Source organism: Lynx canadensis, chromosome A3 (genome assembly GCF_007474595.2).
Source record: "Lynx canadensis isolate LIC74 chromosome A3, mLynCan4.pri.v2, whole genome shotgun sequence".
Taxonomy (NCBI): domain Eukaryota; kingdom Metazoa; phylum Chordata; class Mammalia; order Carnivora; family Felidae; genus Lynx; species Lynx canadensis.
The window spans coordinates 109,878,998-109,896,730 of record NC_044305.1 but is presented as its reverse complement, the minus strand read 5'-3'; the positions used below and the strand labels follow the sequence as shown (position 1 = coordinate 109,896,730).

The 17,733-nt window shown below is 36.2% G+C and overlaps 1 protein-coding gene and 1 pseudogene across 2 annotated transcripts in view; both read right to left on the bottom strand.

The window, feature by feature from the left end:
* The window catches only part of HEATR5B (HEAT repeat containing 5B), a 99,307-nt gene that overhangs the window by 79,693 nt on the left and 1,881 nt on the right, over positions 1–17,733 (bottom strand). For both annotated transcript variants that reach the window (XR_003967895.1, XM_030311309.1), the window contains exons 3-8: positions 15,328–15,539; positions 12,846–12,954; positions 11,137–11,286; positions 5,550–5,721; positions 3,752–3,909; positions 2,572–2,821 (exon numbers count right to left, since the gene is read on the bottom strand). Coding sequence is in view for 1 of the 2 variants with exons in the window: in XM_030311309.1 (XP_030167169.1) it covers positions 2,572–2,821; positions 3,752–3,909; positions 5,550–5,721; positions 11,137–11,286; positions 12,846–12,954; positions 15,328–15,539 (1,051 nt within the window). In the remaining variant the exon portion in view is untranslated. The remainder of the gene's footprint in view (positions 1–2,571; positions 2,822–3,751; positions 3,910–5,549; positions 5,722–11,136; positions 11,287–12,845; positions 12,955–15,327; positions 15,540–17,733) is intronic.
* On the bottom strand, positions 650–1,059 carry LOC115510934 (annotated as a pseudogene).

The window sequence follows — 17,733 nt, the reverse complement described above, 5'->3', positions numbered from 1 at the left end:
TCATTACTGTCACTTTATTATTATTGCTATCTCAAGTGCTGCAACAGTGTCAAATTTCTGACTAGAAAGGAAGTAGATCTATAAGGAAACTGGCTTTAGAATTTCTTACTGAGATGTTCCTCAAAGCTCCTTTAGCTTTGCTGCCCCCTTCCCTGACCCTTCATTAGAATTAAAATGTATTTAGGGGCACCTGGGTGGCTCAGTCGTTTAAGCGGCCGACTTCGGCTCAGGTCATGATCTCGAGGTACGTGAGTTCGAGCCCCGCATCGGGCTCTGTGCTGACAGCTCAGAGCCTGGAGCCTGTTTCAGATTCTGTGTCTCCCTCTCTCTGACCCTCCCCTGTTCATGCTCTGTCTCTCCCTGTCTCAAAAATAAATAAAACGTTAAAAAAAAAATTAAAAAAAAAAAAAGAATTAAAATGTATTTAACATAAAGACAACTGAAGATTCCTTGCCAAATTAATTGAGAATATATTCTGGCCCATAAATCCCAGACATATAGCATTACATTCAGTTCTGCTTTTAAGATTGTTTAAATTTTTATTTATTTATTTATGTATGTATGTATTTATTTATTTATTTATTTATTATTTACTTATTTTTAAACTAAAACTGTATATAAAACATTTAATTTATTGGTCTTTCTGGGGTATTTGATGTATCACCAGTGTCTTACAACTGAGCCATTAATCTTGTCACTTCATCAACATTAACTGGCTCGTTTTCATGACACTGCTGAGGAATCGACTATTTCTGCAGAGGCTCAAGGGAAAGTCCTTTGGAGAAACATGCAAGTTCCTTTTGTATATCTACAAAAGCTTTATTCACTCTGTTAACTTTTCCATCATTCACAATGTTTATCTTCTTAAGATTAGTGGTAACTGGTTTTGCTTTGTTTTTAGTCTTAAAATTTGTTGGCTGGCTATATGAAATCCATTCCTGGACCTTTGCCCTCTTAGTTTGCTCTTGGCCATTGTCTTTGATAACCCTGTGCAGCAACCGAAGCTCCAAGTGATGCCATCTGCACGCCTTGTAAGATTTTTTTAAAAATCAAATGGCTAGTCTGTTGCCTTAAGATTAAGACCCTTATGTGACTGTAAAACTTCCTTACCTTTATTGCATTCATTGTGTATTGACAGACTATAAAAATATATAATACATAATTATGGAAGAGAATAGATTAATACACTACAGACTGTAATTTTCATTACGGACCTCTTTATTTTTACCTATTTCTAGACTTGGAAATGCATGAACTCCACCTTTTGATTACTAAACCATAAGCCCCTTGACCAGGTATTATCTATATCTGGTTCGCTATTTTATTCCCACAACCTGGCAGTGTTTCTGGCACTCAAACATTTCTTCCACACATCAATGTACAAGTATTTGTCAAGTTGTGAAACTAGGACAGACTACTATTTTAAGATAACTAAAGAATGATGCCTCATTCATTTAAACACCCTTCAATTCACAATTCATAACTTTTAGTTAACCCTATACATTTAAAAATGGTTTGCTAAGCAAGCTATTATAAACAATGAAAGCTAGGGGTGCCTGGGTGGCTCAGTTGGTTAAGCGTCCAACTTCAGCTCGTGTCATGATCTCAGGGACTGTGAGTTCGAGCCCCATATTGGGCTCTGTGGTGCCAGCTCAGAGCCTGGAGCCTGCTTCAGATTCTCTGTCTCCCTCTCTCTCTCTACCCCTCCCTCACTCATGCTCTGTCTCTCTCTTTCTTTTCCTAAAAAAATAAGTATTTTTAAAAACTTAAAGAAAAAAACAATCAAAACTATAACTATTTGTGAATTTACTTTTATGGATTTTAGAAAATGTTTAATATATATTCTCTAAATATAAGTTACCGAGTATTCTCTATTCATTAAATTCTTATTTCTAAAGAGCACTAGTAGGCAATATAATTTGCATGATTAGAATTAATAAAACTGAACTGTCTAGAATTTATATTTTACCTTATATAGTTCCCTAACTGGATTACAAGCCAACTGGATTGCAAGAAACTTTTATGTCACTCATTATTCAAACCCTGAATTACTGCTTTGCAAATCTCAGATACTCAATATTTGTTAACTGAAAATTTTATAAATGGACACTTCTTTGAAAAGGATTTCTTTTAATTATGAATTACTGAGGTTTCACAGTGTATCCTCTGGTGGGCTAATAACCACATCTTCACAGTAAGCCTAGTAATGGAGGGAAAACAAACAAACAAACTTGTGTTTATAAAAAAAAAGGGTCCAAGCAGAAAAATTATAATAGACTGTTCCTTAAAGACAGCAAAGCACAATAGAGCTTACCAGGAGAGCTCTAACACCAGTATAGGTACTGGAAATAAAACAGAAAACCTAACCTTTCAAACACGCTACCGAAATCAGTAAAAATTCTATTTCACCGTAATGATGTTGTTTGAGTAACAAAATAAGAGTCCTCAATAAAACTATTAAACACAGTCTAGAAAGTGACACGAATGAATCAGATCTATTATATTTATCAAGAATAATAATACAAAACTAAATGACTAATCAACCAGACACATCAAGATATCGATTCTTACCTACTGCTTTCATCTGTTTCCCAATAGCTTGGCATATTTCTTTGGCAGCTGCAATCTGGGCTTTTTCACCTAGCAAACTGCCCACGGTAGCTCTTAGGATAAAGGAGACACATCGTCTTGAGTACACAGCCTCTACGTGAGTTTGTGTTGCCCGAGGATGGGAGACCAGATCAAGTACGTGAGACAAGAATGTAGCAAAGCTACGCTCCAACCACTGACCACCCAACGTAGTCACAAAAACGACATACGCCTATAAATAAAGATACAACTTCAGATAAATTATATAAATGAACTGAAATTACAGATAAAGCAAACACAGAAATACATGATGACAGCACGCAAAATAACTTCTATTTGAGATGAAAGTTGAGAAAATTGAAAACTTGAGACCTGGTGGATTAAAAACTGTCCTGAAGATAATAGCTTCATGAAAAAACACAAAAAGAGAATGGGGAGGGAAAGCTGAATTCACCCTAATGATGAGGAAGGTAAAAGGTTATAGGACTAAGAAAACTCGCACATCCTAAACAAACATGGACCTGGAAAATAGTTGCTTATGATAGTAAGATAAAAATGGCTTACTATCATTTTATACTTGTTTTAGGAACAAGTATAGGAACAAGCTGGAGTGATTTTGACTAAGATCACAAAGAAACATTTTATCTTATAATGTATTAATTATTCTTGGATCATTACCCATAATACCTTATTTGGTTAATTATTATTTTGAAATTATAATTCCAAGTCAGGATTCATTTCATAATTACACTGGTGATTAATCATTAATGATAATCCAATCAAAGTATTAACCAATATGGTTGGCTACAGGGTAGCTGGAGAACATTAACATCTAAATGCCTAAAGCTATTTGAATATAATTTCAAATAAAACTGAATTATTTTACATCTGATTTTCTGCCAACTAAAATTTGGGAAAATGTTATTACATACTTATATAAATATAGTAGACAAAGGCTTATTTACACATCATTAAGAATCTATCTTTCCATATAAGTGTGTAATTTGGAATCTGAATGTAATTCATTCATTTGGTAAAATAAATGTTTTGAAAGAAACCAGACAAGGTTAAAAACTTGGGTGTACTGTTACTTAGTAAGAATGTTCCATGAGATTTCATAAGCGATGCAAACAGAATTCTTTTATATGTATACATTACAAACCTGTGTGACTCCAACTCTCACTTCACGATTAACAGACCCTCCGACTTTTAACATTTCTCCACCACTCTTTAGAAAACCTGACCCTCCACGTAGAAATCCTGTGGCCATGAGTTCTAAGACTTCATCAAATGTCGCTCGCTTCACATTCTGGCGCATTACTTTCAGGAAGAAAAATAAATTCATAAGCAATATATCTTGCTATTAGTTGAGTAACACTTTCTTACAAATCTAGCTTAAAATTCAAGGAATTATTTTCAAGGATTCTTTACTACAAAGGAGATAGGGTCCTTTCATTCTCTTACAGTCTTTACATTTACAATGTACTTGTAAAAATAAATTCAACTTTGAAGCTAAATGCTAGGAAATGGAATGAGCTAGATGTTAAAGGCAATTCAATAAATTGATGTCAAAAATAGCTTAATAATAATGTTAACCTTGATATATGTAACACAAGGACAAAGCACACCCACAGCCCTCATTGATCACAGCCCTCATTCCCAGCTGAGGTGGACTCAAAGAAACTTTGTCAAGTACATGCTTTTTACACAATGGTTAGCAATAAATTAAAATGTCACTGGACTGCCGCTGACTTGCCCTCCCTTATACAGAGCTTCATATTTTACAAAGTCCTTTCACAAACAGCTGCAAACATAATCCTCACAAAAAGTCTGTAGGAGAGGTATAAAGCTCATGATTAAGTATGTTAACTTTGAATTTGGCTGCCTGGGTTTGAATTTCAGTTCTGACACTTAACACTTAACAGAATATAAATTAATACAATCGCTCGACTTCCTTGTTTATAAAATAACAGTACTTATAGGGCCGCCTGGGTGGCTTAGTTGGTTGCATCCGTCTTTGGTTTCGGCTCAGGTCATGATCTCACGATTCACGAGTTCAAGGTTCATGAGTTGGAGCTCCGCATCGGGCTCTCTGCTGTCAGCACAGAGACCGTTTCATATCCTCTGTCCCCCTCCCCTACCCCTCCCATGTGCCCGCATGTGCGCACACCCTCTCTCTCAAAAATAAACATTTAAAAGTAAATAAATAAATAATAGTACTTATAATTCACAGAGCTTTTGTGAGGATTAAATAAAACAATTTTGTTGTACGCTTAATTCAGTGCCTGGCACAGAGAGCTTGGTAAATGTTACCTGTCATCATCATCTAATTGCACAGAGTGAAATAATTGAAGATAAAGAGAATACAGCTCAGAGGGCTTCACAGCTAATTAACATAAGAGCCTGGACTTGAATCTATGACATCTGATTCTCCTTCTACTATATAGAGGTGAAGTAGGGGTGGGGACAGTAGCAAACGGTGGCTCAGAGCATCTACTCACAACCCTCCCTCACTGAGGCATCTCTGCGGAACTGTGAGGCACAGCACAAATCACATGACAAATCAATGATGCCTCTGATTTTGCTTAAAATCGTCATCAAAACAAAAAAAAACAAAAACAAAAAAAAACCAAATACTGTACTATAAGAAGGGTCTACTCACAGAGATTGAAAGTAAGAAAGCATATAAAGTGCCAGACTCTGGTCCCTTGATGATTACACAATACCACTTCATAAATCTTATTTGCTTATATATCCAGTATACTTGATATATATTATCTTGTATGTTAAAACCATAAAAAATGCCTATATCAAGAAAAATTCCATTTGGGTAGTAGACAAAGATACTCAACAATTTAAAACTTTAAAGTGGCTTGCCTCTAAGCAAGAACTCTCTTAGATGAATTCCATATACCTTCAAGTATCTGTTATAATGTACATTAGGGGCTAGCAAACAATACCTGTTGCCTGTTTTGGCATCAATGCTGTAGCCATGACTGTTCCTAAGAGTTTAGACACTGCCACTCGAACCCCATAATTTGAGTTTTCCAAAGCCTTGAAGCAGAGAGTGGCAATATTTTCCAGTTCAGCAGTCCACATGAACACAGCTTCATTCTGTAGTTCTAGTAGACACTGGAATTAAAAAAAAAGAAAAGAGAAAAAAAATAAAGTACATCCTAGAACTTCCACTTCCATAGATATAATAAGAATCAGATTTACTCTTTCTCCTGAAATAACTAAAAAAATTAAATTAAAATATATGAAACAATAGTTTTCAAGACACTGGACATCAGGCAATGAAGCACAGTGAGCCTTAGGAGATGGAAAATAAAGTTAACCCTATCATTGTCCCAGCTTACTGCCTTGAGTTTTCAGTACTTTGGAGAACATATTTAACAGTAATTCTTATATTAGAAAGAAGAAAAGTCTTAAATCAATAGCCTCAGCTGGGGCGCCTGGGTGGCGCAGTCGGTTAAGCGTCCGACTTCAGCCAGGTCACGATCTCGCGGTCCGTGAGTTCGAGCCCCGCGTCGGGCTCTGGGTGGATGGCTCAGAGCCTGGAGCCTGTTTCCGATTCTGTGTCTCCCTCTCTCTCTGCCCCTCCCCTGTTCATGCTCTGTCTCTCTCTGTCCCCAAAAAAATAAACATTGAAAAAAAAATTAAAAAAAAAAATCAATAGCCTCAGCTTCCCCTTAAGAAACTAGATGATGCAGAGCAAATTTAGCACAAAGTAAGCAGGGAAAAAAAGAGAATAATAAGATAAAAGAGCCAAAGTAGAAAACTGAAAAGAAAAACAGAAATAAAACCAAAAGCTGCTTCTTTGTGATGACCAATAAATTTGACAAATCTCTAGCCAGACAAAAGAAGGAAAAAGGGAGAAGACACAAATCACCAGAATCAGGAATGAAAAAGGTCACATCATTACAGATTCAATATATATTAAAAGAGCAAATAGAATATTATAAACAACTTGATGCCAATAAATTTGACAACTTAAAATGAGATAGATAACTCACTGAAGAAGAAATATATAACCTAAATAGCCCAATATCTATTTTTAAAATTGAATTTGTATACAAGTAAAACTGGGAAAACTAAACAAGATCAATGGATTGTGTCAATGTCAACACTGTATTAAACTAGTTGTAATACTGTACTATATTTTTGCAAGATATTACCATTGGAGGGAACTGGGTAAAAGTTTATAAAGACTTCTCTATATTACTTCTTATAATTGCATGTAAATCTACAATTATCTTAAAGTAAGAAGTTTAACTCGAAAACAGTAACAACAAAAACAACACAAGAAATCAAGTATAAAACAAAAGGCATTTGACAAAATCCAACATCCATTCCTGCTAAAATCCCTTAGCAAGCTAGGAATATGAGGGCACTTCCTCAGTTTGGTAAAAGTCATCAAGAAAAACCAACACTTAACACTAAATGGCAAAGTACTTAATATTTTCTCCTTAAGGATCTGGAATAAGACATGGATCTTTGCTCTCATGTTTTCATTTTTGTTTTTAATGTTTTATTTATTTTTGAGACAGAGAGAGAGAGAGAGAGACAGAGAGAGAGAGAGAGAGAGAGAGAGAGAGTGTGTGTGTGAGCAGGGGAGGGGCAGAGATTGAGGGAGAAACAGAATCCGAAGCAGGCTCCAGGCTCTGAGCTTCAGCACGGAGACCAACGTGGGGCTCGAACTCAAACCATGAGATCACGACCTGAGCCGAAGTCAGACACTTAACCAGCTGAGCCATCCAGGTGCCCCTTTGCTCTCATGTTTTTAATTCAACATTGTACTGAAGGATTTTGCCAGAGCAAGAGACACCCATGTTGGAAAACAAATAAAACTGTCTTTATTCTTAGACAACATGATTGTCTATGTAGAATATCTGACAGAATCCATTAAGAGAGCTGACAGAACTTATAAGTCACTTAGCAACACTGACAGATACAAGGTCAATATACAAAAACCAATTGTATTTCTGTGTTAGCAATGAACAATTAGAAATTAAAATTTTAAAAATCAATACCATTTAAAATAGCATCAAAAATATAAAATGCTTAAGAATAAATTGGACAAAAGATGTACACGACCTACACCTAGACTCCACAAAGTGTTGTTAAGAGAAAACAAAGAAGACCTAAATAAATGGAGAGATATATCATAGTCAAGGGTTAGAAGATTTAATATTGTTAAGATGTCCACTCTTCCATGGATAAGGAAGATGTGGTTATATATATATATGTATATATATGTATATAATGTATATGTATATGTATATGTATAGGTATATGTATATGTATATACATATATATGGAATATTACTCAGCCAAAAAGAATGAAATCTTGTCATTTGCAATCACATGGATAGAGCTAGAGCGTATTATGCTAAGTGAAATAAGTCAAAGAAAGACAAATACCATATTATTTTACTCATATGTGGAATTTAAGAAACAAAACATATGAACAAAGGGGAAGGGGGGGAGAGAGAGGGAAGCAAACCATAAGAGACTCAGTGAGAGAGAACAAACAGGGTTGATGGAGGGAGGTGGGGGGGGATGGACTAAATGGGTAATGGGTATTAAGGAGGGTACTTGTGATGAGCACTGGGTGTTATATATAAGTGATGAATCACTAAATTCTACTCCTGAAACCAATATTACACTATATGCTAACTAACCAGAATTTAAATAAAAATGTGAAAACAAAAAAAAAAAGGAAAAAAAGATATCAACCCTTCCTAAATTGATCTATAGATTCATTGCAAAATACCAGCATGAATCAGAATCCTAGCATGTTATTTTTCTACAAACTGATAAACTAATTCTAAAATTCATATGGAAATACAAAGAGCCTAGAATACTATTTTGAAAAAGAACACAGTTGGAAGGTTAATACTACCTAGTTTCAAGACTTATGAAGGTACAGTAATTACGATAGTGTTATTGACATCAAAATAGATCAATAGAACATAAGAGTCCAAAAATAGACCCATACATATATGGACAATCAACTTTCAACAAAGGTTCAAATGCAAGTTAGGTGAAGAAAGGATAGTGTTTTCAACATGGTGGTGGAACAAGTGAATATACGTGTGCAAAAAAGAAAAAAATGAAAAAAAGAACTTTGACTCATACCTTGTGTCATATTTAAAAAATAATTCAAAATGGATCATAAAAGAAATAACTTCGATTCATACCTTCCACTATATTAAAAAATTAACTCAAAATGGAGTGTATATATAAGTATAAAACTATTAAACTTCTAGAGGGAAACATAAGAGAAACTTTCAGTTAGGAAGTTTTCTTAAGATACAAAACCAGCAGTATGGTCTATATAAGAAAAATTGGTAAATTGGACTTGGATGAAATTCAAAACTTCTCTTCTTAGAAAAGCACTATTTAGAGAATGAAAAGACAGTCCACAGCTGAGAAAAAAATATTTACAAATCATGTATCTGATAAAGGAATACATAAAAAAACTATAAAGTACTATCAAAACTCAATAATAAGAAAACTCCATAAAACAATGGGCAAAGGATTTGAAGAGGTTCTTCGCCAAAGAAGGTATGGATGGCAATAAGCAATCAAAATATGTGTCTGTTTTTGTGCCAATACCATGCTGTCTTGATGACTACAGCCTTGTAGTACAGGCTAAAGTCTGGGATTGTGATGCCTCCCACTTTGGTCTCCTTCTTCAATATTACTTTGGCTATTCGGGTCTTTTGTGGTTCCATACAAATTTTAGGATTGCTTGTTCTAGCTTTGAGAAGAATGCTGGTGCAATTTTGATTGGGATTGCACTGAATGTGTAGATTGCTTTGGGTAGTATTGACATTTTAACAATATTTCTTCCAATCCATGAGCACGGATTGCTTTTCCATTTCTTTGTATCTTCTTCAATTTCCTTCATAAGCTTTCTATAGTTTTCAGCATACAGATCTTTTACATCTTTGGTTAGGTTTATTCCTAGGTATTTTATGATTCGTGGTGCAATTGTGAATGGGATCAGTTTTTTATTTGTCTTTGTGTTGCTTCATTATTAGTGTATAAGAATGCAACTGATTTCTGTACATTGATTTTGTATCCTGCAACTTTGCTGAATTCATGTATCAGTTCTAGCAGACTTTTGGTGAAGTCTATCAGGTTTTCCATGTATGGTATCATGTCATCTGCAAAAAGTGAAAGCTTGACTTCATCTTTGCCAATTTTGATGCCTTTGTTTTTCTCTTGTTGTCTGATTGCTGATGCTAGAACTTCCAACACTATGTTAAACAACAGCAGTGAGAGTGGCCATCCCTGTCATGTTCCTGATCTCAGGGGGAAAGGAAATTTACCCAAGGGATGCAGGAGTGCTGATGCATAGGGGCACTTGTACCCCAATGTTTATAGCAGCACTCTCAACAATAGCCAAATTATGGAAAGAGCCTAAATGTCCATCAACTGATGAATGGATAAAGAAATTGTGGTTTATATACACAATGGAATACTACTTGGCAATGAGAAAGAATGAAATATGGCCTTTTGTAGCAACGTGGATGGAACTGGAGAGTGTTATGTTAAGTGAAATAAGTCATACAGAGAAAGACAGATACCATATGTTTTCACTCTTATGTGGATCCTGAGAAACTTAACAGAAGACCATGGCAGAGGGGAAGGAAAAAAAAAGTTGGAGAGGAGGGAGCCAAACCATAAGAGACTCTTGAAAACTGAGAATAAACTGAGGGTTGAGTGGGGGTGGGAGAGAGGGGAAAGTGGGTGATGGGCATTGAGGAGGGCACTTGTTGGGATGAGCACTGGGTGTTGTATGGAAACCAATTTGACAATAAATTTCATGTAAAAATAAATAAATAAATAAATAAATATGCTCATCATTAGTCATCAGGGAAATAGAAATTAAAGCCACAATGAGATGTGGGTACATATATACAAGAATGGCTAAAATGAATAAGCATAACTAACAAAATGTTAGTGAGGATGTGGAGGAATTAGAAATCTCATACATTGCTGGTGGAAATGTAAAATGGTATGATTACTTTGGAAAATCGTTTGGCAATTTTTTAAAAAGTGAAACACAAATCCATCATAGGATCCAGTTATTCTACTCCTGGGTATTTACCCAGGTAAAATGAATGCATATGTCCACACAAAAATTTGTACACAGATGTTCATAGCTTTTTTTGTAATAGTCTACACTGGAAGCAACTCAAATGTCCCTAACCAGTGAAGGAATAAACCAAATGTAGTACATCCACACAATGAAATACTACTCAGCAATGAAAAGAAAATGAATTATTGATACATGTGTAACAATATAGATGAATCTTAAAATAATTACATTGAGTGAAAGAAGCCAGACCCCCCCCAAAAAAAGAGAGAGAAAGAGAGAGAGCACATACCACATGATTCCATTTACACATAATTTTATAAAATGAAACTAACCCATGGGGACAATAAGCATACTATCATATTTTAAAACTTAAAAAAAAAAAAAAAAGAGCAAGCAGGAGAAGGAACAGCATTATAAAGTGGCCAAGCACTAACCTTGGCAACTGCACACCGAACAGCCATTGACCGGTCAGTCAAGAGGGATCTGGCATTCTTGTAAATATCACGATGAGAGGAAGCTGCCGCACCTCCCAGTCCATTCAGAACTTTCTGTAGACTCATTAGGATTTCACTTCGTCCTTGAGACTAGAAGTGAACATAAATCAAACTGAAAACTTTGTTGTAAAACAAATTCCATGTTTAAACAAGAACATACCAAAACACAACAGTTTTCTGGGCTTCCTGGTCTCATAGTCTTACCTTTAAATTGTAAACAGTAAGTAATGAAAAGCAAAATAAAATAAAGTATCCTAGAAAGTACCTGAAAGGTAAGAGTAGTTATTAACTTCAATTAAGTAATACCTTTCTGAGAAATTAGGTTACAACTAGAAAACATATTCTAATGTTTCCACAATATGCTGAAGTGCAGCTTAATGAGAACATGAAAACAAATTAAAAAACTTCACTATAAGTGTATCTCAAGGATTCAAAACCTCAGAATGTGAATGGTTAAGCAAAACAGTAGTTAAGTAATATAGGCATTCTAAGAGAAGAACCATCCAACACATTTAAAAAATGTGTCACAGAGATATGCTAAACCTTCATCTTTTTGTAGTTCCTGTTTTCATACTCTTACACTTATTCAAACACAGATCTCTTCCACTAGACTTGATGAGGTCAGGGACCACATCTTGTTCATCTTTATGTGCTTACTACCTGACAGTATGTCTTCAAACATTGTTTAATAAATGAATGGACAAATGATTCCCAGAAGAAGGGTTGTCCAAGAAATCTTTACCTTTCCGAGATGAAGGAATTAGACTGTGAGAGTCCAGGGTTTGGTCCAGTTTTAGTCAACACCAAGTTGATAAGGAACTTTCAGAAGTAACACGAAACTGACATCACAAAATAGAACTATTTTTACTAAATAGCAGCTGCTATGGATTGAATAGTGTCCTCCGAAAAGATTAGTTCAAGTGTTAAGCCCCATTACATGTGCAGACGACTTGATGTGGAAATAAGGACTTTGCAGATGAAATTAAATAAAAACAAGGTCATACTCTATTGAAGTGGCCCTACTCCAATAGTTGGCATCCTCATAAGAAAAGAAGAATTTGGATGCAGAACACAGGTATGGAGGGAGAACACTATGTGACAACAGAAGTAGAAATTAGAAATGTGTCTATAAATCAAGGAATACCAAGGAACAACAAGGGACTGCCAGCAACCACTGGAAGAAAGCAAGCAAGGATTCTTCACAAGTCTTCAGAAGAAGCATGGCCTTGCCAAACATGTTGATTTGGGATCTTAGCTTCCAGAACTGTGAGACAACAAATTTCTGTTGTTTTAAGTCCCCATGGTCATTCATTACCCTGGGAAACTCTTGGAGCCTAATACATTAATTATGACAAATAAAATGGCAATGCAAAAATATCCATAGGGCTAAATAAAAAATAATAAGTAAACCTATTTTTGCCCAGGTGCCAAGGAAAAGCATTCTTTTCCTTCACACTGAAATATAAGGTAATGTACATTAAAGAAGGGGCAAGCGATGTATTTTTTTGCAAGTAATAATCTTAAATTACCTTCTTGCTAAGCACTAGGAGTACCACAGTGACAGGAAAAAAAGGCAAACATATATTTTAATTGACATCTAACTCCTGCCAAAAGCAAAACATTTAAATAATATTTGTTGTAAAACTTACCTCTGCACTTTTCAGAGATTTCAAAAGATTATTCACTGTTTCTGGAAATGCACTTCCTAACATTCTCCCCATTTTTTCATAAAATGCTCCAACACAAGCCACTGCAGCCCTGTAAGAAGTGATGCTTTCACTGGTCACTGTTCAGGTTAATAAAACAATTTTCATGATACCTTTCTCATTTTCAGAAATCAGTTTGTATTTGTGCAGGACACTTTTGGCTACAAATCCTTAATTTTCAGCTTTCAAAAACACCTTGTTTACCTACCTATTCATTATAATCACAACAAATACTACCATTAATCGAACTGTATTGTTAGGAATACAAGAGAAGAAATATATTTATGTAAGAAATCCTACCCATCCTTTGGAAAAAAATGAAGTTTTCCTTTCATGAAAACTTCCCAAATTATGTCAATCCACAACGATTCCTTCTCTTCTCCCATTATATATAACACTCCATGTCAACCATTCATTTTCACAAAATTATGTTATTTACTGTGTTGTGACTTGACCATTTATGTGACGAGCATAAGCTTTGAAGTCTGGCAGATCTATGTCTAAATCCTAGGACCCGCCACCTAATAGCTATGTGTCCTGAGCAAGTTACTGAGGCAGAAACATTAAATATGCTCACCTCACTATCATATATGTAATAAATAACAGAATCAGGGAATCAACCTTCATCTGTTTGACTCTAAATCCTGTGCTTTTTTCAATACTCTCCAGGCTGATAACAAAACGAAAAATGACTGAGGTCACATGCCAGAATATTCAGGGAATTCCTAAACAGAATCCACGAATCCACTGGAAATACATATGAATAATACGCAATATGTAATAAATTCTACTTAAGCAGAACTAGAAAATCATGTGTGGATTTGCTAAGTGGTGGAGAACTAAACCATCAAAGTTTAGTTTCAAATTCCAAATTAAACTGGAAAGCACTGGTGCTCTCTAATCTCTTCCAAAACTTTTGAGATCTACATCTATCCCAAACAACACAGAATCTAGTCACAACATACCTATGCAGTTGAAAACAGACTTAAAAATCAGTGTCCAGGTTCAGAATAATGTCCTTGTTTCCTCTGTAAGCTATTAAACTGGCCCAGGCCCCTTGCATGGTGTTCTAGAGATGTATCTCTGGCCAGTCTCTGTTCTCAAACTGTAACTCTTTCTAGGTAACTATCCATACCAAAGAGTTCTACTTGCCAAAAGCTACGTTCTCAACTCAGAGCTCTGATATCCAGACCACGACTTCCAACTACCGACTATACATACTGTCCCTTGGATATTGCCTCCTGTCCTGCAAGTCAGCACACCCAGAGCTGAACTTCTCATCTTCCCCTCATGACTTGTTCCCTCCTCTACTTTGCATCTTTCTGAAAAGCTCTGTAAAGTATAAAGAACCTACTTCTGTTTCCAATGAGACGTTTCCTTTGCCTAGAAAACAGGTTGGCAAACTACTGCCTGCAGGCTGAATCTGACCCATTATCCAGCCTGCCACCTGGTTTTGTAAATAAAGTTTCCCTGGAACACAGCTATGTTCGTTTATTTACATACAGTCTTGGGCAGAGGCGAGTAGTTGCAACAGAAATGTATATATGGTCCTATAAGCCAAAAATAGTTATTACCTGGCTCTTTTTCATGAAGTCTGTCAATCCCTGGCCTATCACATCCACCTTCCCTTCTTCCCATTTAACCACTTACTTGACTACTTCCATGTGTCCTTCCCTGTTGTTGATCTTCTTTGGCTGACGCTTTGTTGAGAAGCCTTCCTGACACTGCTCTCCGCTCACACCACAGCTAAGCTTATTTAGGTGTCATTTCCCCCTCCCCACCCCACCCCGGACAACACTCCTCACTGTACTCTAACTGCTGATTTTCTTATTTGACCCTTTCATAAGACGTACCCCATTGCCATTATTCTTAAGGCTTGCTCTGAAAATGTCTGTCTTTGACCCAACCCACAAGTTCGAGCCACGAGTTGGGTAAGCCCTTAATTTAGAGGTCAGCAAATTTGCAGGCAAAATGGTCTCTGTCTCAGCTATTCAATTCTGCCATTATAACATGAGAGCAGCTACCACCCGAATGAATATGTCTGTATTCCAATAAAACTTTATTTACAAAATAGGCAGCAGGCTGGATTCGGCCTGTGGGCTAGTTTGCCCATTCCTGCCTTAATCCCATCACTTAGAAATTCTTGACTTTTCTTTCTATCTCAGTCAAGAATATTCTCTCCATCCAAATTTACCAAGCGATCTCTGTGCAAATTGCGGACACCACACCAATTCTCTGTAGTTTACTGAAAAGTCCCAGGGGCGATGAAACACATATTGAAAAAGAAACCCTTCCCCAGACCTACTTAGAGCTTTCATTGTCAAGCAGCATGCCTCAGGTTCCATTGACCTTGGGGTCTTTATGATCAGTAGTCCCTTAAGATAAGTTACTCTAAAAAAACCAAAACGTCAAATTAAGTACTTACAGTTTTGTTGGTAAGTAGGCTGCAGTGTCATCTTTATTTCTGATAATATCATTACATTTATCAAGTGTTTGAAAAACAGTAAAAGTATCCCCAATGCTATAAAGGGCTGCCAGATTTTTAGCTAACAATTTTCGTGTAGGTGGTCCAGGTGAACTACTTATTAATCCAGTTAATTGTTCAACAAGTTTTTTCTGTTTTTCCTTTACGTCAGTCTGTTATAAAAAATAAAGAACATTATCAGCTTTTTTCTTATGTGTGCTTTCATTACCTTTCAATCAAACTAAAAAATACTCAAAAGTTAAAATCTATATCACATTAGGCATAAAACCATAAATAAAACCATAAATGAAAAGATAAGGAAAAGTTTGATAAGAAATGAACCATTCTTGGGGCACCTGGCTGGCTTAGTCCGTCGGGCATGCAACCCTTGATCTTGGGGTTGTAAGTTCAAGCCCCACACTGGGTATAGACATTACTTAAAAATAAAGTCTTAAAAAGAATAAATGAACCATTCTTTCCTAAATGTTATCCTTCGTTCCCCTCCAATACCAAAAATTTAGCTGCTAATACAAGTGACTGCTCTAGATGAAAAAGTTTCCACACCAACTTACTAAGAAACCAACAGTCAAAGGATGTAAAATATTGGGTACATGGACAACTGACATCTTAGAACCTAGCTAGGCTGCCCTGTAAAAGCCAAGTCAGCAGTTCATAAGACACAGGTCCGTGAAGGAAACCAAAAGAAACTCTAGGAGCCCTAGGCAGTAAAAAAAGATATTCAAATAGACTCATAGTCAATACTGAGAGTTCATTCATTCATTCAAGAAATGCTTATTGTGTACTTATTATATGCCAAGCACTATTCCAGGCACTGGGATGAAACAGTGAACACAACAAAGTCTCTGCCCTTGTGAGTTTATATTCTAGTGGGGAGAGGCAAAGTTTACTGAATAAACAAATGAATAGTGTGAGTTCTTACTGTTTTGTTCAGATTAGTAAGAAAAGGCCTTTCTAAAAAGAAGCGAAGGTGTGAGCTATGCAGATATTGAGAGAAAAATATTCCAAGCAGGAGAAACAAGGGCAAAGGCCTTGAGGTGGGAACTTGCTTGGGCGAGGACAGCAAGAAGGCCAGTCTGGCTGGCAGAGAGTCAGAGAGAGGAAGTAATGAGAGATGAAGTCAGAAGAATAGAAAGGACCAGATTGTATAGCCCCTTATACACCATTGTAAGAATTTTCTATTTCATCCTGAGAATCTGAAGCATAAGAGGTACATGATCAAAATGTTTTAACAGGCACATTCTGACTACTGAGTGAAAAATACTCCACAAGGTCCATGGTCGGAAGCATAGTGAGCATTTAAGAAGGTGTTGCAATGATCCAGATGAGAGAGGAGGGTGGGAACAATGGAAATGATAACAAATAATTCAATTCTGGACACGTTTAGTGGATAGAACCCTTAGGATTTGCTGATAAATATGATGTGAAATTTCCAAAAGAGAGAAGAATGACTCTAAGGTTTATGACCTGAGCAACTGGAAGGAAGAAATGGTTGTTTCCTGAGATGGTGACCACTGAGGAAAGGACAGGTTTGGAACGGAGAAATCAAGAATTTAACTTTGTATATGTTAATTTTGGGATGCTATTTAAAAGAGAAAGAGGTAGTTGGAGATCTGCAAGTCATTACTGTATAGATGGTAGCAAAAATCATGAAATTAGATGATATCATTGCGGGAATAAATATTTGTATATACTCTTCACAACAAAATAAAATACCTATTAAGTGTTTCAAGGGAGAGGATCAACTATGTCAAAAGCTGCTGATGGTCAACTAAGACGGAATACTGACCATTGGCTGGAACAATGTGAGATCACTGATGACTGGACAAGAGCCATTTCAGTGAAATGGATGCAGCAAATACTCAGTTGGAAGGGGTTTAAGAGAAAATAGAGACTTCTAGCTAAGGGCCATAAGTGAATCCATGCATTAACTTTGTCTTTCCAGAAATACTAGTAAAACTATATTAAAGGGCAACCACACACACACACACACACACACACACACAAATGCACAAATCCACAAGAGCAAAGAAAACAGGAAAAAAATCAACAGAATATACAGAAGCCAAGTACCCCCAATGTGGAAAGCTGAGAAGAGACGCAACTTACAACACAGAATCCCATGAAGCTCATGTCTGTTTTGTTGTTGTTGTTTGAAGCTCCAGGTGCTTATGGAGGAGGGAGTGAATTATGCCTGGAACTGGAGGAAATGGTTGAGAGTCTAGAAGTTGTAAGACTCTCATACCTCTCTCCTCCATTCGGGACTTAGGAAGCTCCAGCACAGCTGTGGGCTGGAAAAACTGTACTGAAAACAGGGGATTAAACGAAAGTTTTCATACTGGATGCTGA